The sequence below is a fragment of the Rhineura floridana genome, chromosome 2, assembly GCF_030035675.1.
Source record: "Rhineura floridana isolate rRhiFlo1 chromosome 2, rRhiFlo1.hap2, whole genome shotgun sequence".
NCBI lineage: Eukaryota > Metazoa > Chordata > Lepidosauria > Squamata > Rhineuridae > Rhineura > Rhineura floridana.
Window position 1 is genome coordinate 205396330 of NC_084481.1, and position 13734 is coordinate 205410063.

The 13734-nt window shown below is 40.9% G+C and overlaps 1 protein-coding gene across 2 annotated transcripts in view; it reads left to right on the forward strand.

Annotated features, from left to right (window-relative positions):
• The window catches only part of DGLUCY (D-glutamate cyclase), a 68138-nt gene that overhangs the window by 50717 nt on the left and 3687 nt on the right, over positions 1 to 13734 (forward strand). For both annotated transcript variants that reach the window (XM_061611961.1, XM_061611962.1), the window contains 3 exons: positions 1261 to 1409; positions 6005 to 6124; positions 7242 to 7393. In XM_061611961.1, the coding sequence (XP_061467945.1) occupies positions 1261 to 1409; positions 6005 to 6124; positions 7242 to 7393 (421 nt within the window). The remainder of the gene's footprint in view (positions 1 to 1260; positions 1410 to 6004; positions 6125 to 7241; positions 7394 to 13734) is intronic.

Genomic DNA, 13734 nt, shown 5'->3' on the forward strand with positions numbered 1-13734 from the left:
TGAGGAAAAGTAGAAGAAGAAATCTATTGCTAATAGAATGAATGGGCAATCTTATCCAGGGTAGTAGATGGTCCAGGAGGTTACTATGGTTGATGGTATCAAAAGCTGATGAGAGCCTGTAAGAACAACAAGATCATGGAATCATAGAGTTGGAAGGGCCCTATACGGCCATTGAGTCCAACCTCCTGTTCAACTCAGGAATCCAAATTAAAGCTTACCGGACAGGTGGCTGTCCAGCTGCCTCTTGAATGCCTGCAATGCTGGAGAGCACCACCTCCCTAGGTAATTGGTTCCATTGTCCTACTTCCCCAGCCCTCTCCTGATAAAGGGAATTCATCAGGGTGACCAAGGTAGATTCAGTGTCATACCCAGGTCTGAACCCAAACTGGAGTAGATCTAGATAATTTGTTTCCTCCATGAATGTGTGCAGCTGCATCACCACAACCCTCTCTAGTACTTTGCCCCAAAACGGGTATTTGTGATGGGCGGGGGTTTTTTGGGTCCAGACTGGTTATTTTCAGGAGTGGCCATATCACCTATTTCAAGGCACCACCCACTTATGCAAAGACGTTTTCACCACACCCTGAACCCACCTTGATATGTCCTCTTGGGCTTGCTTTAATCAGCCGTAAAGGGCAAGGGTCAAGAGGGCATTTTGTTGAGTACATACTCACTGGGATCAATGGGACTGTGCAGGGGTTGAATAAAGACCTAGGGTCAAAAGAATATCCAAAATAACCTAGGGGTGGAAAAGAAGTTTACAAGGTATAGTGTGAAAATGTTTAATTAAGAACTATGAGCCTCAGAAATAAAGGACATGGGTATGTACAGAGTGCACCTCCCTTGCCAATGAGGAACATCTGTATTTCATAGAATCATAGAATAGTAGAGTTGGAAGGGGCCTATAAGGTCATTGAGTCGCCTTAATAAGATGGCACCACAATTGTTGATTATATATTGATATTTCTTGACTTTATTTAATTTAAATTCCTAAGAATTTGGATTGAGATTGATGACAATTTCATAAGCTCATAGAGAGTCAATGAGCTCAGAATTTGGGAAACTTTTAAAATACGTTTTGGTGGTGATATAAAAACAGCGTCTGTTGCCTTTTAAATCAATTTGCATTTTATTCAACTTACTACACTCAGTGACTTTTCAGGTGTAATATTAGATGCAGCAAAATATCAGACCTGTCAGATCTGAATCTTGGAGCCACTTATCATAATATAAAATTATATTATTTTTCCTGCTAACTAGATTTAATCACTTGATAGCAATTGAGCGTGCTGGGATGGCTGTTGATGGTAATTATTATAATGCAAGAAAAATTAATATTAAGCATTTAGTGGATCCCATTGATGAACTCTTTGTCGCTGCGCAAAGTATCCCAGGAATTACTACAACAGGTAAGTGTGATGCCATTTTCCTTCAGTGGCCTCAAGAGTGTACTGCTATTATTACACTCTAGCTGGAAACATTAAGTTGGTATCTGTTATGCCAGGTAGTTTACTGTGTAAAACTTTGCTTAAGGAGAATGACTAGTGAGGGTTCAGGACTGCATTTCAAGATTGAGAAGGAGATTTTTGGGACTTAATCAGGCCTTGGCTAAGCCAGGATGAAGGACTTAGGCCAGCATTTCTCCAGCTGAGATCAGGCTCAGCTACAGATCCACCTATTCCAAACTCCGCTCATGCCAGTGGGTCTTGGATTTGGATTGCTCCTTAAGAAATTTAATCAATCATGAAAAACTAAAAATAAAGATCAGGCACCTCCTACTATCAAAAATGTATAAATTACTTTTAAATATGATTCTGAAGTGAAACAAGTAATTACATGGTAACATGGGCACAAGATATAGAAGAAAATGTTGTATCTGATAATATCTGGGAGAATTTATCAAAAATGGCACACAAGGTGATATTCAGCTAAGTCATTCTCAGAGTAAAATGTAAATTACTGCCTTCAAGTCGATTCCGACTTATGGTGACCCTATGAATAGGGTTTTCATGAGGCTGAGAGGCAGTGACTGGCCCAAGGTCACCCAGTGAGCTTCATGGTTGTGTGGGGATTCAAACTGTGGTCTCCCAGGTCGTTGTCCAACACCTTAACCACTACGCTACACTACTCAGAGTAGACCCACTGAAATCACTGAACTTAATTAAGTCCACTAGATATACTTTGATTATGATTCGCAGAGTCTCTATAAATATGGGTATAATAGAAAATGCTATACAATAATAGTGAGGCAGTATCTCTCACTGGCAGCTATTAATAAAATAATTTTAAAATGACCCACCCAATAATTCAAAATGTCAGAAAAAGCAAGGGGCTATTATCTTTTTTTTTTCAATTAATTTTTATTCCAATTTTCAAAACCAAAACAATACAAAAAGAAAACAACACAAATCAATAACTAGTACAATACAAAAAGAAAGAAAAATATATATATATATATAAAAAAGAATATTGACTTCCGATTTGTCATAGTTCAGCTATAAATCTATAATATATAACAAACCTATCTCTTAATAGATTATAAAATCACCTTCCTCCAGCGGTTATCTTAGTTGGTTTCAAATCTCATTAACATCCTATCATTTTAATCTTCCACAAAAAGTCAAAGAGAAGTTTCCAATCCTTGAGATATATGTCAATCAATTTTTTTTCTAAATAAACATGCCAATTAATCCAACTCATCAAATCTACTAAGTCCAGTAATTTTAAATCGCTCTTCTGTCATTATCCATATTGGGTCCATCTTCCATCTTCCATCTTTACACACCCAAAAATCTTGCTGTCATAGTCATATAATAAAAGTCTGATAGGAATTTCCTCCATCACAGATATTTTCTTGCCATCAAATCCAAACGTATCACTGAAGCATTGTTGCAAAGCCGCATCTCTGTTCCTCTTTTCCACATGATACACTAGTACATCTCTTGAAGGTTTTTCCATTGACACAAAACAGGGATTAATTCTGTTAACTTTCTCCATTTCAAGTTCCATCGAATCCTTCCAGTCCAAGAATTTTCTTGAACCGATAATATCTTTATCTCCAATCTCTTCAATTCCTTCAAGGACAGCGCTGAATTCCAAACTATAATATTTGTCTCCAGGATCCATCACAGCCAGGAAATCCAAATCTTTTTTCATGTCCATAATTAAGCCAATCTCCATAGTTTGAACCTTGCCTTTAATTTCTCTTTCATCCTTTTTTTGTTTTCCAGATCTATCTTTATTCTCCTTTCTCATAGAATCCTGAGTTTCTTTCAGCTCCTGTCTCATTTCGTGAAATTCAATTCTCCACGCTTGTCTATTATTTCTCAGTTCTTGTTTTATTGAGTTAATCCCATTCATTATTTTCTGAAACATGTCTAGAGATAAAGTCCCTTCTTGTACATCCATGATCTTCTTAATTGTCATTCTTAAAACCAAAGGAACAAAACTCCTTCAATTTTCAATGTCCCAAACAGAGAGCAGCTTATTTCTTTAACCAGTTACAAAGGAGTTAATCTTTCCAGCAAACTAACGTCACACGCTAGACAGCCCTTATCTCTTATCTGCCCAGAAGTGTAAGAACGGCTTTAGTTCACAGCGTCGAAATAGCTAGTAGCAGAAAGAATGAGCAGATTCGTCAAAAAAAAAAAAAAGTAGATAAAAAAAAATAGTCCCAGCCAATAAATCGAAAAGATTTCTTATCTCTTTCAATCAGAAATCTCTCATCCGTTTAATCTTTAGAATGCTATTTTCCATGTCAGCTTTTTGCAATAAAAAAAAGATACGCTATTTATATTTTCTTCCCCCTTAGTTCCGTGAATAAAAAAAGGAAAGTCTTACCTCACCTAGGTTATCTCAATTGCTGTTACTTTGACAAATCTCTTTAGCTGTATAGATAAGAAAATGATGAATGTAGACAGGAGGATGTTTGCCTGTTAATCCGTATAAAAAAACGGGTCACTTATCCAGCTGAGCTAGCATAAAAATCCTCGCTCTGTCTGAGCTGCTGGAAGACAGACAATTCTGACGAATTCCAGACTCCAACAATCAAAACAAAGCTATGTAGGAAATCTCACGTTTCTTCTTTAACCGGAAGAAATTATTCCCAGTCAGAAAAGAGCCTTCTGACTGAATTTAAACTGGAAAAGTTTCATCCAAGACGTAGCTCGTCTCAGAGGCTGCACAGGCGTAGGGATCCTCCTGGGAAGTCCTTGAAAAAGCAAGGGGCTATTATCACGTATGGTGGAAATGCAAAGTTGCAAAAAAAATATTTGAAGTAAATTCTTAATCAAATGGTTACAAAATACTATGCAACTCTGTTTTTCCCCCTCACTGCATTACATGAATGGTATGGCTAAAGAGGTACATAAGAAATTAACCTCATAAATAACCACTACACCAAAGGTCATATTTGGGGGGGGGGAAGTGGAGACTATAAACAATACTTTCTATAGGGGAGTAGGGAGCCATTAAAATGAACTGCTATATTTTTTTCTGTGTAGACCCATTTTATTAGAACAAGAAACAGTGTAATGTTTTTAAATTCGCCAACTTTTATTGGATATTGTAAAAATAATTCTTTTTTAAGGGCTATATCCAATGTTAGTCATACTCAGAGCAGACCCACTGAGTTAATGGACAATGCTAACTTAGGTCCTTGAATTTTTTTGGGTCTACTCTGAACTTAATTGGCTACAGGCTTATGAATTTACAGTATTTTGAAAGGAAGTGAATAATTTTATCTTATTTATAAATGAACCAAACAATTTGAATCAGTAGAAGGATTTCCTGTTTGTTTGTTTTATATGCAAATATATTGAGGTGGGTTTTTTCCCCAAAATGTACCTGGCACATTCTTTGTTCTGCTGTTGCAGCCCCCTGTAAATCACACTCTCCCTAGCCCTCCAAACGGGGGGGGGGAGGGAACATGATAGTGTTGAGTAGCATGCAGGGTGGGAGTATGTATGTATGTGTGAGACTATGTGTGACCCTAACAGCCCACTCATTGCCAGAATTAGCCCTTGGCGGCAAAAAAATTTGCCCATCACTTTAGATAATACTCTCTTTTAATTGATACTATTATTAATTCATGATGACAATCATACTTTTAACAAACTTTAGGCTAGTTTTCCTGTACCAAATTAGCCTTGGGGCTTGGGGAGAAAACTTAATTGGATGTTCCAGCCTTGTTCATTTATTTTATGTTTTCTGGTGTTGGTGAAAATTAGCGTAAGAAGCTTGCCTTAGTGTTGGCAAGGATGCCATAGTTCTTTGTGTTGTTCTTGTGGAAAGTCCAGTACAGTGACAAAATGAGTGAAGGTGTGCCAAATTCAAATGAAGAAAAAAAGCAGGATTTCATATTGATTAAGACAGCTTGTGGCCTTCACTTTGCTCAAATGAATTGTAACCTGTATTGATTAACTACTGAATTCTAAATTGGCTATCTTGCCTCCTATCTCTAGAGAAGAAACATTACTTCAACATGAATATTTTAGAAAGAAAGAAGTGACATTTTAAATTCTGGTCTAACAAACCTAAAAGGAGAAGCAGATGGAGTGGTGTTGAAGTGTCTTTTAACAGCAAAATGGTTAAAGCTGTTAATAAGCTAAATTAGGCAGTGAAAAATGCAATCCCTGCATCCCTCCTCTCTGTGTCATGAGCTTGACCACAGTTCTAAACAATTGGCTGATAAAGATGAAAATGTAATAGTAGCAGAACTAGAATCTATGATATATGCTGGGATTACCTACTTACCAGTAACTTAGTATTTCCTCGGTATTTTGATGTTAAATGAGTTTTAGCATTTCTGTGCTTTTGAAGTTTGTATTCATGGTTTTTCTGTAGTTTTTGTTCAATGCTTTAATTTTATAAGAAAAGTTATATAATAAGAATTGAACTACCCAGCTGTACAAAGAAAAACAAAACATGCATTGTACGTTTCATTAATGGTTTATATTTATAAATCACTCTGATACTTCACCATATCTTTTCATTTTTAATTTAGGGATTGGGGATGGAGGAAATGAATTGGGAATGGGAAAAGTAAAAGAAGCAGTAAAGAAGTACATTAAAAATGGAGATGTTATAGCTTGTGATGTGGAAGCTGATTTTACAGTTGTTGCAGGTAAGTTAAGAAAGAACCAAATGTCTATATGAAAATGGAACACTTATACTAGACAGTAAATTTGGCATTGAACATTAGTTGACCAAATGTGCATAATAATCGTTTTTCACTCTTAAAAAAACATCTAGGTATAAACAAAACGTTTTTTTCTCTGATGCTGATGGGCAGATATTATTCTTACTGTCAGACTTATTCACTTCCTATTCATGCTACAGCCATCCTACTATAATATGTATGGGGTATCCCAATGAAAGTTTTCTTTTTTGTCTTACTTCCATTCTCATTTTAGTTCTTCTTGTCTTTAGAAAAAACACACAAAGTAACAGTAGTACTGGGAAAGGACTTATTTATTTGCAAACATTTCTATACCACCAACATTAAGAAAAAGTATCATGGTGGTGAATAGCATAAATTTTTCTGGCCATTCTTGCAACTGAGGAACAGTTGAATGTAAAGTATTAGATGTGGCCTGTAAAACTGTTGTGTCAATCTCGTATTGGTACCTGACCTTTGTGAAATTACACATTCTACCGTTTTCTGGCTGCTGCCCTACTGGCACTTCTAAAACACAAAATTAAACGCACAGGTCCCAGTCCCATTGTAACCACTATTTGCAAAGTGTGTGACGTCTATCAGTTTAGCAGATACATTTTCTTGCACCTAGAAGTATAAAAACATATTCCAGATACATTATTATTCTTTTAAAAAAAATTCAGCATAAAATATTCACTTAGAGGACTACCACTGACTGCACTGAGGTGACCACCCTAACCTAAACCATGGTTTTGGAGGAGCAGGCTACAGAGTCTCCTGAAGTGCATAGCTTGACTTGATACGTTATTTCCTGAACTACTCAAACTATAGTTTGCTGCCATGTTCAAACTGGCACACGGTAGAGGACGCCTTCCAGAAAGGGTTGCACAGTGCAGTTTGAGCCTAGACATGACACTGAGGAAGTGGTAGGAAAAGCTTCACCTCCTATATTTTCTCCGATCTTGCAGGTGACAGTAACACTGAATTCCTGCTAGAAAAGAGTTGATAGTTCTGTTCGTTACAGGTTGTTTGGCTGATACCATACAGGCATATTAAAATATTTAATGGTATTTTTCTCTTTCAGGGGTTTCTAACTGGGGAGGCTATGCTGTTGCTTGTGCACTGTACATCCTCAATACCTGTGAAATACATGACCGCTATCTGAGGAAAGCTGTGGGATTTCCTAGATGGTGTACAAACATGAACTGGGCATCAGCACTTCCATCTGTGGCTAAGGTATTCTCTTTGAAGAATATGGTACAGAAAGATTGTAATAGAATATTGAACCTTTTTCATTTAGGCCTCATTTTCTAATATGTAGAAGTCATAATCACTGCATGATTGGTGGGTAGCCATGGAAAAAGAGTTATTTCCATTAAATGCTTAAAGGATAAAGGAATGTTATATTGCCATTACCATTCTCTCTAAAGATCCTGAGGTTTATATGAGGATAGAAACATTTTCCTAGCAAATATGATCCAGCCTACAGTGGGCTAATGTGTTCTCTCACTTGCCCAGACAGAAAACCACATGATTAATTTTTGTCACTTCCTCCTCTCGCTTTAGTTTAGTTGCCTGCCTTGCACAGACGCCCCTGTTGATCCTCCATTTCTTGTTGCTTGTGCTCAAACCTATTTCTACTCTTTTGTGAGACTTTTTCATCGATTCTCTTCCCTGTGAATTCCCTCGTTCTCAGAATTTTTTCACCTTGCAACTGTACCACCTCTATTCCTGCCCTTCTCCCTCACATGTTGACACAAGGCCCAATTCAGCACCCAGGACCAGCTTGGCTCAAGCTAACCACATGGAGGAAGCCAGCTGCTAAAGCCAGGCTATACCCAGCAGTGGTAAATATTATGTTAGCTCCTCTCAGAAGATCTACTAATAGAATTTATGAGGCTACTTGGAGGGCCTTCACTAGATGGTGCCGTAGAAAGCAGGCAGACAGGTCCCAGGTGGATATACAAGGGCTCTTGCTTTTTCTGCAGTCAATCCTTGAACAGGGCCTTAGACCAAATACACTGAAACGTCAGGTGTCAGCATTTTCACCTGTGATATCCTCCGCAGGCCACAGACCACTTAATGCTCACCCACACATTAAGAGAGAGGCACTACTTTACTACCATAACTGGTGGTACACAGATTACCTTCATAGTATCTGCCTACAGTTCTTAAAGCATTAACCAAATCGCCATTTGAGCCACTGCTTTCTGTACCTCTCTGTATTCTGTCATTTAAGGCGGCAGTTTTGGTTGCAATTACGTCAGCAAGAAGAGTTATCAGAACTCAGTGCCCTATCAGTCAGCAAGGACTTGTGCACCGTTCAGGACAGTGTAGTGCTGCATCTGGACCCGGCGTTTATTCCCAAAATGAATTCTGTTTTCAACAAAGAAAGGAGCTTATTCTGCCCTCCTTTTGTTCCACCCTTCTCATCCCTTAGAGAAAGTGTGGCACACTTTAGATGTTCAGAGAGCACTCTAAATTTATTGATAGTTCCAAACATTGCAGGCAGATAGACTCTCAGTTTGTTTGTGTCTTTCTGTCCTAGTTCCATGGGTCAGAAGGCTAGGGCCCCCACGGCTTCCACTTGGATCAGGGCCTGCATAGCTATTGCTTATGAATCAAAGCAGCTCAGGCCTCCTAGACATGTTACAGCTCATTCAACTAGAGCAGCAGCCTCCATGACTACACTGGCTAAACATGCCAGCATTACATACATTTGCAAAGCAGCAGCATGGACATCTCCATCCACTTTTACACGTAACTACAAAATGGACCTACAAGATTCTGGTGCAGCAGCACAGGGTTCCTTTGTAATCACCAGCTATTCCTCCCCTAGGTACATACTGTACAAGCTCTGATACATCCCACTGTAGGCTGACTTGCATTCTACTAGGAAAATGGAACATTGGGAACTTACCATAAATGGGCCTTTTCTAGCAGAAGAGCCAGATGGAGGTCACACCCTGCATGCAAGTCACTCATTCTCACTGTAATCTGTTTCATTCTGTTACAGTTCTTAGGGGAATGCTCCAAGGTAGGTAGAGCATTCCTTTGTTTCTATTTCCCTAGTTGCCCTTGTTGTGTTTCTTCTTGTATGTTACATTTTTCCATACAATTGTTGTTTCTGCAAGAGGAGCTACCTGCTAGGCTTGGGCATGGAAGTAAACTGAAGAGAGAGAGGAGTGGAGGAAGTGACAAAAATTAGTCACATGGTTTCCTGCCTAGGCGAGTCGGAGAACACATTAACCCACTGTAGGCTGGCTTGTATCTTCTGATAAAAAAGGTCCATTCATTGTAAGTTCCCAGCATTCCATTTCCACCTTTGCTCCTAGCTGTGCCTAACTGAATTTAGTTGTAATAAATACCTCGAGTTTGTTTTTAAAGGGTCTGCCTCACAGGAAAGAGTTGAAGGGGATCAAGGGGCATTTAGTACCCCTTGTCCAAAAGGCAGGGAGAACAACCCATTCACCATCCCTCAATCTACCCATACAATCTAGAACCCAGTGTGCAGCTATCAAAGAGAAAGTACCTGCAGACCAAATAGCACCATAGGTTAAAAAAAAAGCAAAAAAAAAATATCAAAATTAAAAGGCTGCTAGCCAATCTGACTCACATGAAAACTCTTTCTGTAACCCAAGTATGGCAACTAGACAAACTCTGAGCTTGAGTAAAACATCCCCAGGAAATTTCATTTTCATTTGATGCGGCTTCATGCAAGACGCAGCTCAAGATCCTTTTTCTAGTTGTAGCAGTCTGTGATGTCCAAGAGGAAGTAGAAAAACTGTCTATGTTCATTGGTGAAGAACAAACCCATCCTGCCCTGAGCAGCCATTCAAGCATCAGAATTTAAATCTATAGATATCATTCACAAATTTGTACACCAACCTTGAGACTCTCTTAAGCTTTTGCTTCCTGATTTTCTACTCCTAATTAAGAAACATCATCTGATTTCTAGCCTAAACTAGATAATTTGTCAGCCATTAATCTGAATTGCTCATTCTACTGTTTATCCCTCTGATACATTTGTTGAGTGCTATCATATTCTCTCTCTGCCTCCTTTTTTCTAAGCTCTAAGCTGCTGAAGCTTTTACTTTCTCATCATAAAATGTTCCAATCTTGTCTAGTGCTCGGTCGTGGGTCCATCTTTACATTGTGGATCCAAACTAGAACTACTGTTTCACCACTACCTTGAAGAAATACCTTTAATTTTGGAACACCTAAGCTGCATAACACTCTAGCTGTATTCAGAGCTAATTATGCCCCCTCTTGCTGGCCAGCTCACCTTCCATGGGTTGGAGAGTGACCACCTGCAGCAGACAGCCTCTTCTGCTCATGGGGGCTCCACACACAATGTAGAAACCTGATTTGCGAGGGTTTTACGTAGTGTGGGGATCCTACATGAATAGTGCAGGCTCCCCACTGCAGACTTGTGGAGGAGGCCGAGCTAATGCACTTGTCCTCACACTCTTCGCTTGCATGTTCACTTACTCATAACACCATAAGAGGGTTAATATATACCACAGATATGCCAGTACTATGGTTCCCTATACAAATTATTTAAAAATAAAATATTTAAAAAATATATTTTTCTACATTATTTAAACTACTTTCACATTTATGTATTTATATTTGTTTATTAGAATCATAGAATAACAGAGTTGGAAGGGGCCTACAAGGCCATCGAGTCCAACCCCCTGCTCAATGCAGGAATCCAAATCAAAGCATTCCCAACAGATGGCTGTCCAGCTGTCTCTTGAATGCCTCCAGTGTTGGAGAGCCCTCTACCTCTCTAGGTAATTGGTTCCATTGTCGTATGGCTCTAACAGTTAGGAAGTTTTTCCTGATGTCCATTTGAAATCTGTTAGTTGATTTATATCCTGCCCTTCCTCCTGGCAAGAGCCCAGGGCAACAACCAAAAGAACTAAAAACTTTAAAACATCATGAAAACAAACTTTAAAACACACTAACAAGCATCTTTAAAAATGTTTCTTAAAAAAGTTTTCAAAACATATTCTAAGATTAAAAGCATTTTAAAAAAGAAGGCTTAAGAAAGAATTAAAAAGCAATTCCAACACAGACACAGACTGGGATAGGTCTCAACTTAAAAGGTTTGTTGAAAGAGGAAGGTCTTCAATAGGCACTGAAAAGAAAACAGAGATGGCACCTGTCTAATATTTAAGGGGAGGGAATTCCACAGGGTAGGTGCCGCCACACTAAAGGTCTGTTTCCTATGTTGTGCAGAAGGGACCTCCTGATAAGATGGTATCTGCAGGAGGCCCTCACCTGCAGAGCGCAGTGATCGACTGGGTATGTAAGGGATAAGACAGTCTTTCAGGTATCCTGGTCCCAAGCTGTATAGAGCTTTGTACACCAAAACTAGAACCTTGAACTTAGCTAATAGTGCAATTCTTTCAGCAGCGGGGTGACATGTTGACGATTCCCTGCCCTAGTGAGTAGTCTTGCCGCCACATTTTGCACCAGCTGCAACTTTCGGACCAGCTTCAAGGGCAGCCCCACATACAGTTCATTACAGTAATCCAGCCTGGAGGTTACCAGTGTGTGGACAACAGTGGTCAGGCTATCCCGGTCCAGGAACGGCCATAGCTGTCTTACCAGCCAAAGCTGATAAAAGGCACTCCTAGCCACTGAGGTCACCTAGGCCTCTAGCGACAAAGATGGATCCAGGAGCACCCCCAGACTACGAACCTGCTCTTTCAGAGGGAGTACGGTCCCATCCAAAGCAGGCAACTGACCAATAATCTGAACTCGGGAACCACCAACCCACAGCACCTCCACCTTGCTAGGATTCCAACTCAGTTTACTGGTCCTCATCCAGTGCACCACTGAGTCCAGGCAGCGGTCCAGGGCTTGCACGGCCTCTCCCGATTCAGGTGATGCAGAGAAAGAGAGCTGAGTATCGTCAGGGCTTCATATAGATGTTAAACAGCATGGGGACAAGATGGTACCCTGCGGCACCACACAGCACAACTGCCAGAGGGCCGAAAGACAGTTACCCAATGCTATTCTCTGGGAGCAACCTTGGAGATAGGATTGGAACCACTGTAAAACAGTGCCTCCAATATCCATCTCACCAAGTCGGCCCAGAAGGATACGATGGTCAATGGTATCAAAAGCCACTGAGAGATCAAGAATAACAGGGTCGCACTCCTCCTGCCCTTCTTCCGATAAAGGTCATCCATCAGGGCAACCAAGGCCGATTCAGTCCCATAACCAGGCCTGAACCCAGACTGGAATAGGTCAAGATAATCTGTTTCATCCACGAGTACCTGCAACTGCTGCACCACAACCCTCTTAATCACCTTCCCTAAGAAGGGGGTATTTGTGACCGGTTAGTAGTTGTCACAAATCAGTGGGTCCAGGGTGGGCTTTTTCAGGAGCGGTCAGTTCACCGCCTCTTTCAAGGCAGCTGGAACCACTCCCTCTCGCACTGATGCATTGACCACACTCTGGATCCACTCGGTCAACCCCCCTCAGCAAGCTTTAATAAGCCAAGAAGGGCAAGGGTCAAGAGGACACATTGCTGGCTACATCAGTGCAAGCACCTTGTCTACGTCATCAGGCCACATCAACTGAAACCATTCCCAGGAAGTTGCAACAGATGTTGCACTGGACACCTCATTGGGGATTACAGTAGATGTGGATGGGGCATCAAGATTGCTGCGGAGGCGAGCAACTTTACCCTCAAAGGGCTTTGCAAACAATTCACAGTGGGCCTCCGAAGGGTCTTAAAACTCCATTTCCTGGAGTTGATGTCAACAGACCCCTGACAATATGGAAAAGCTCCACCGGATGGTTACTTGAGGGTGCGATGAAGACAGAGAAGTGGGCCTTCTTTGCCTCCCTCACCACCACACAGTAGGCATGGTTATGATGTTTTACTTGTGCCTGATCAGCCTCACAGCATGTCTTTCGCCACTTGCACTCTAGCCATTGTCCAGCCTGTTTCATTGCCCTTAGCTCACTGGTGTACCAAGGTGCAAACTGGGCTGTACAATGCCAGAGAGGGCACTCGGGGGCAACCTCGTTAAGAACCCGATGTCAACAGGGTCACCTGCTCTATCTACTGGGAACTCCCCCAGGGCATTCAGGAATCCTGTGGGTTCCGTTAGTCTCCAGGGGCAGACCATCTTAATCTGTCCACCACGCCTTCAGCAGGGTAGGATCAGAGCCATAAGTCTAAACTTCACTAGGAAGTAGTCTGACCATGACAATGGGATGACATCCCCCCTCCATCTCCAGACCACCCCTTCCTCCATCTGGAGCAAAAACCAAGTCAAGTGTGTGCCCTGCCCTATGTGTTGGGCCAGTGACAACTTGAGACAGCCCCATGGTCGTCATGGAGGCCATGAAGTCCCGAGCCAGAACACTAGAGGTGGCCTCAGCATTGACATTGAAATCACCCAGCACTATTGTTCTGGGCTCCTCCAACACCTCAGCCGAGATGGCCTCTGCCAGCTCAGTCAGAGAAGCTGCCAGGCAGGGTGGATGGTACACCAGCAGCAGCCCTAGTTTACTGTCTCCTCGGCCCAACACCAGGTGAAGGCCCTCACAGC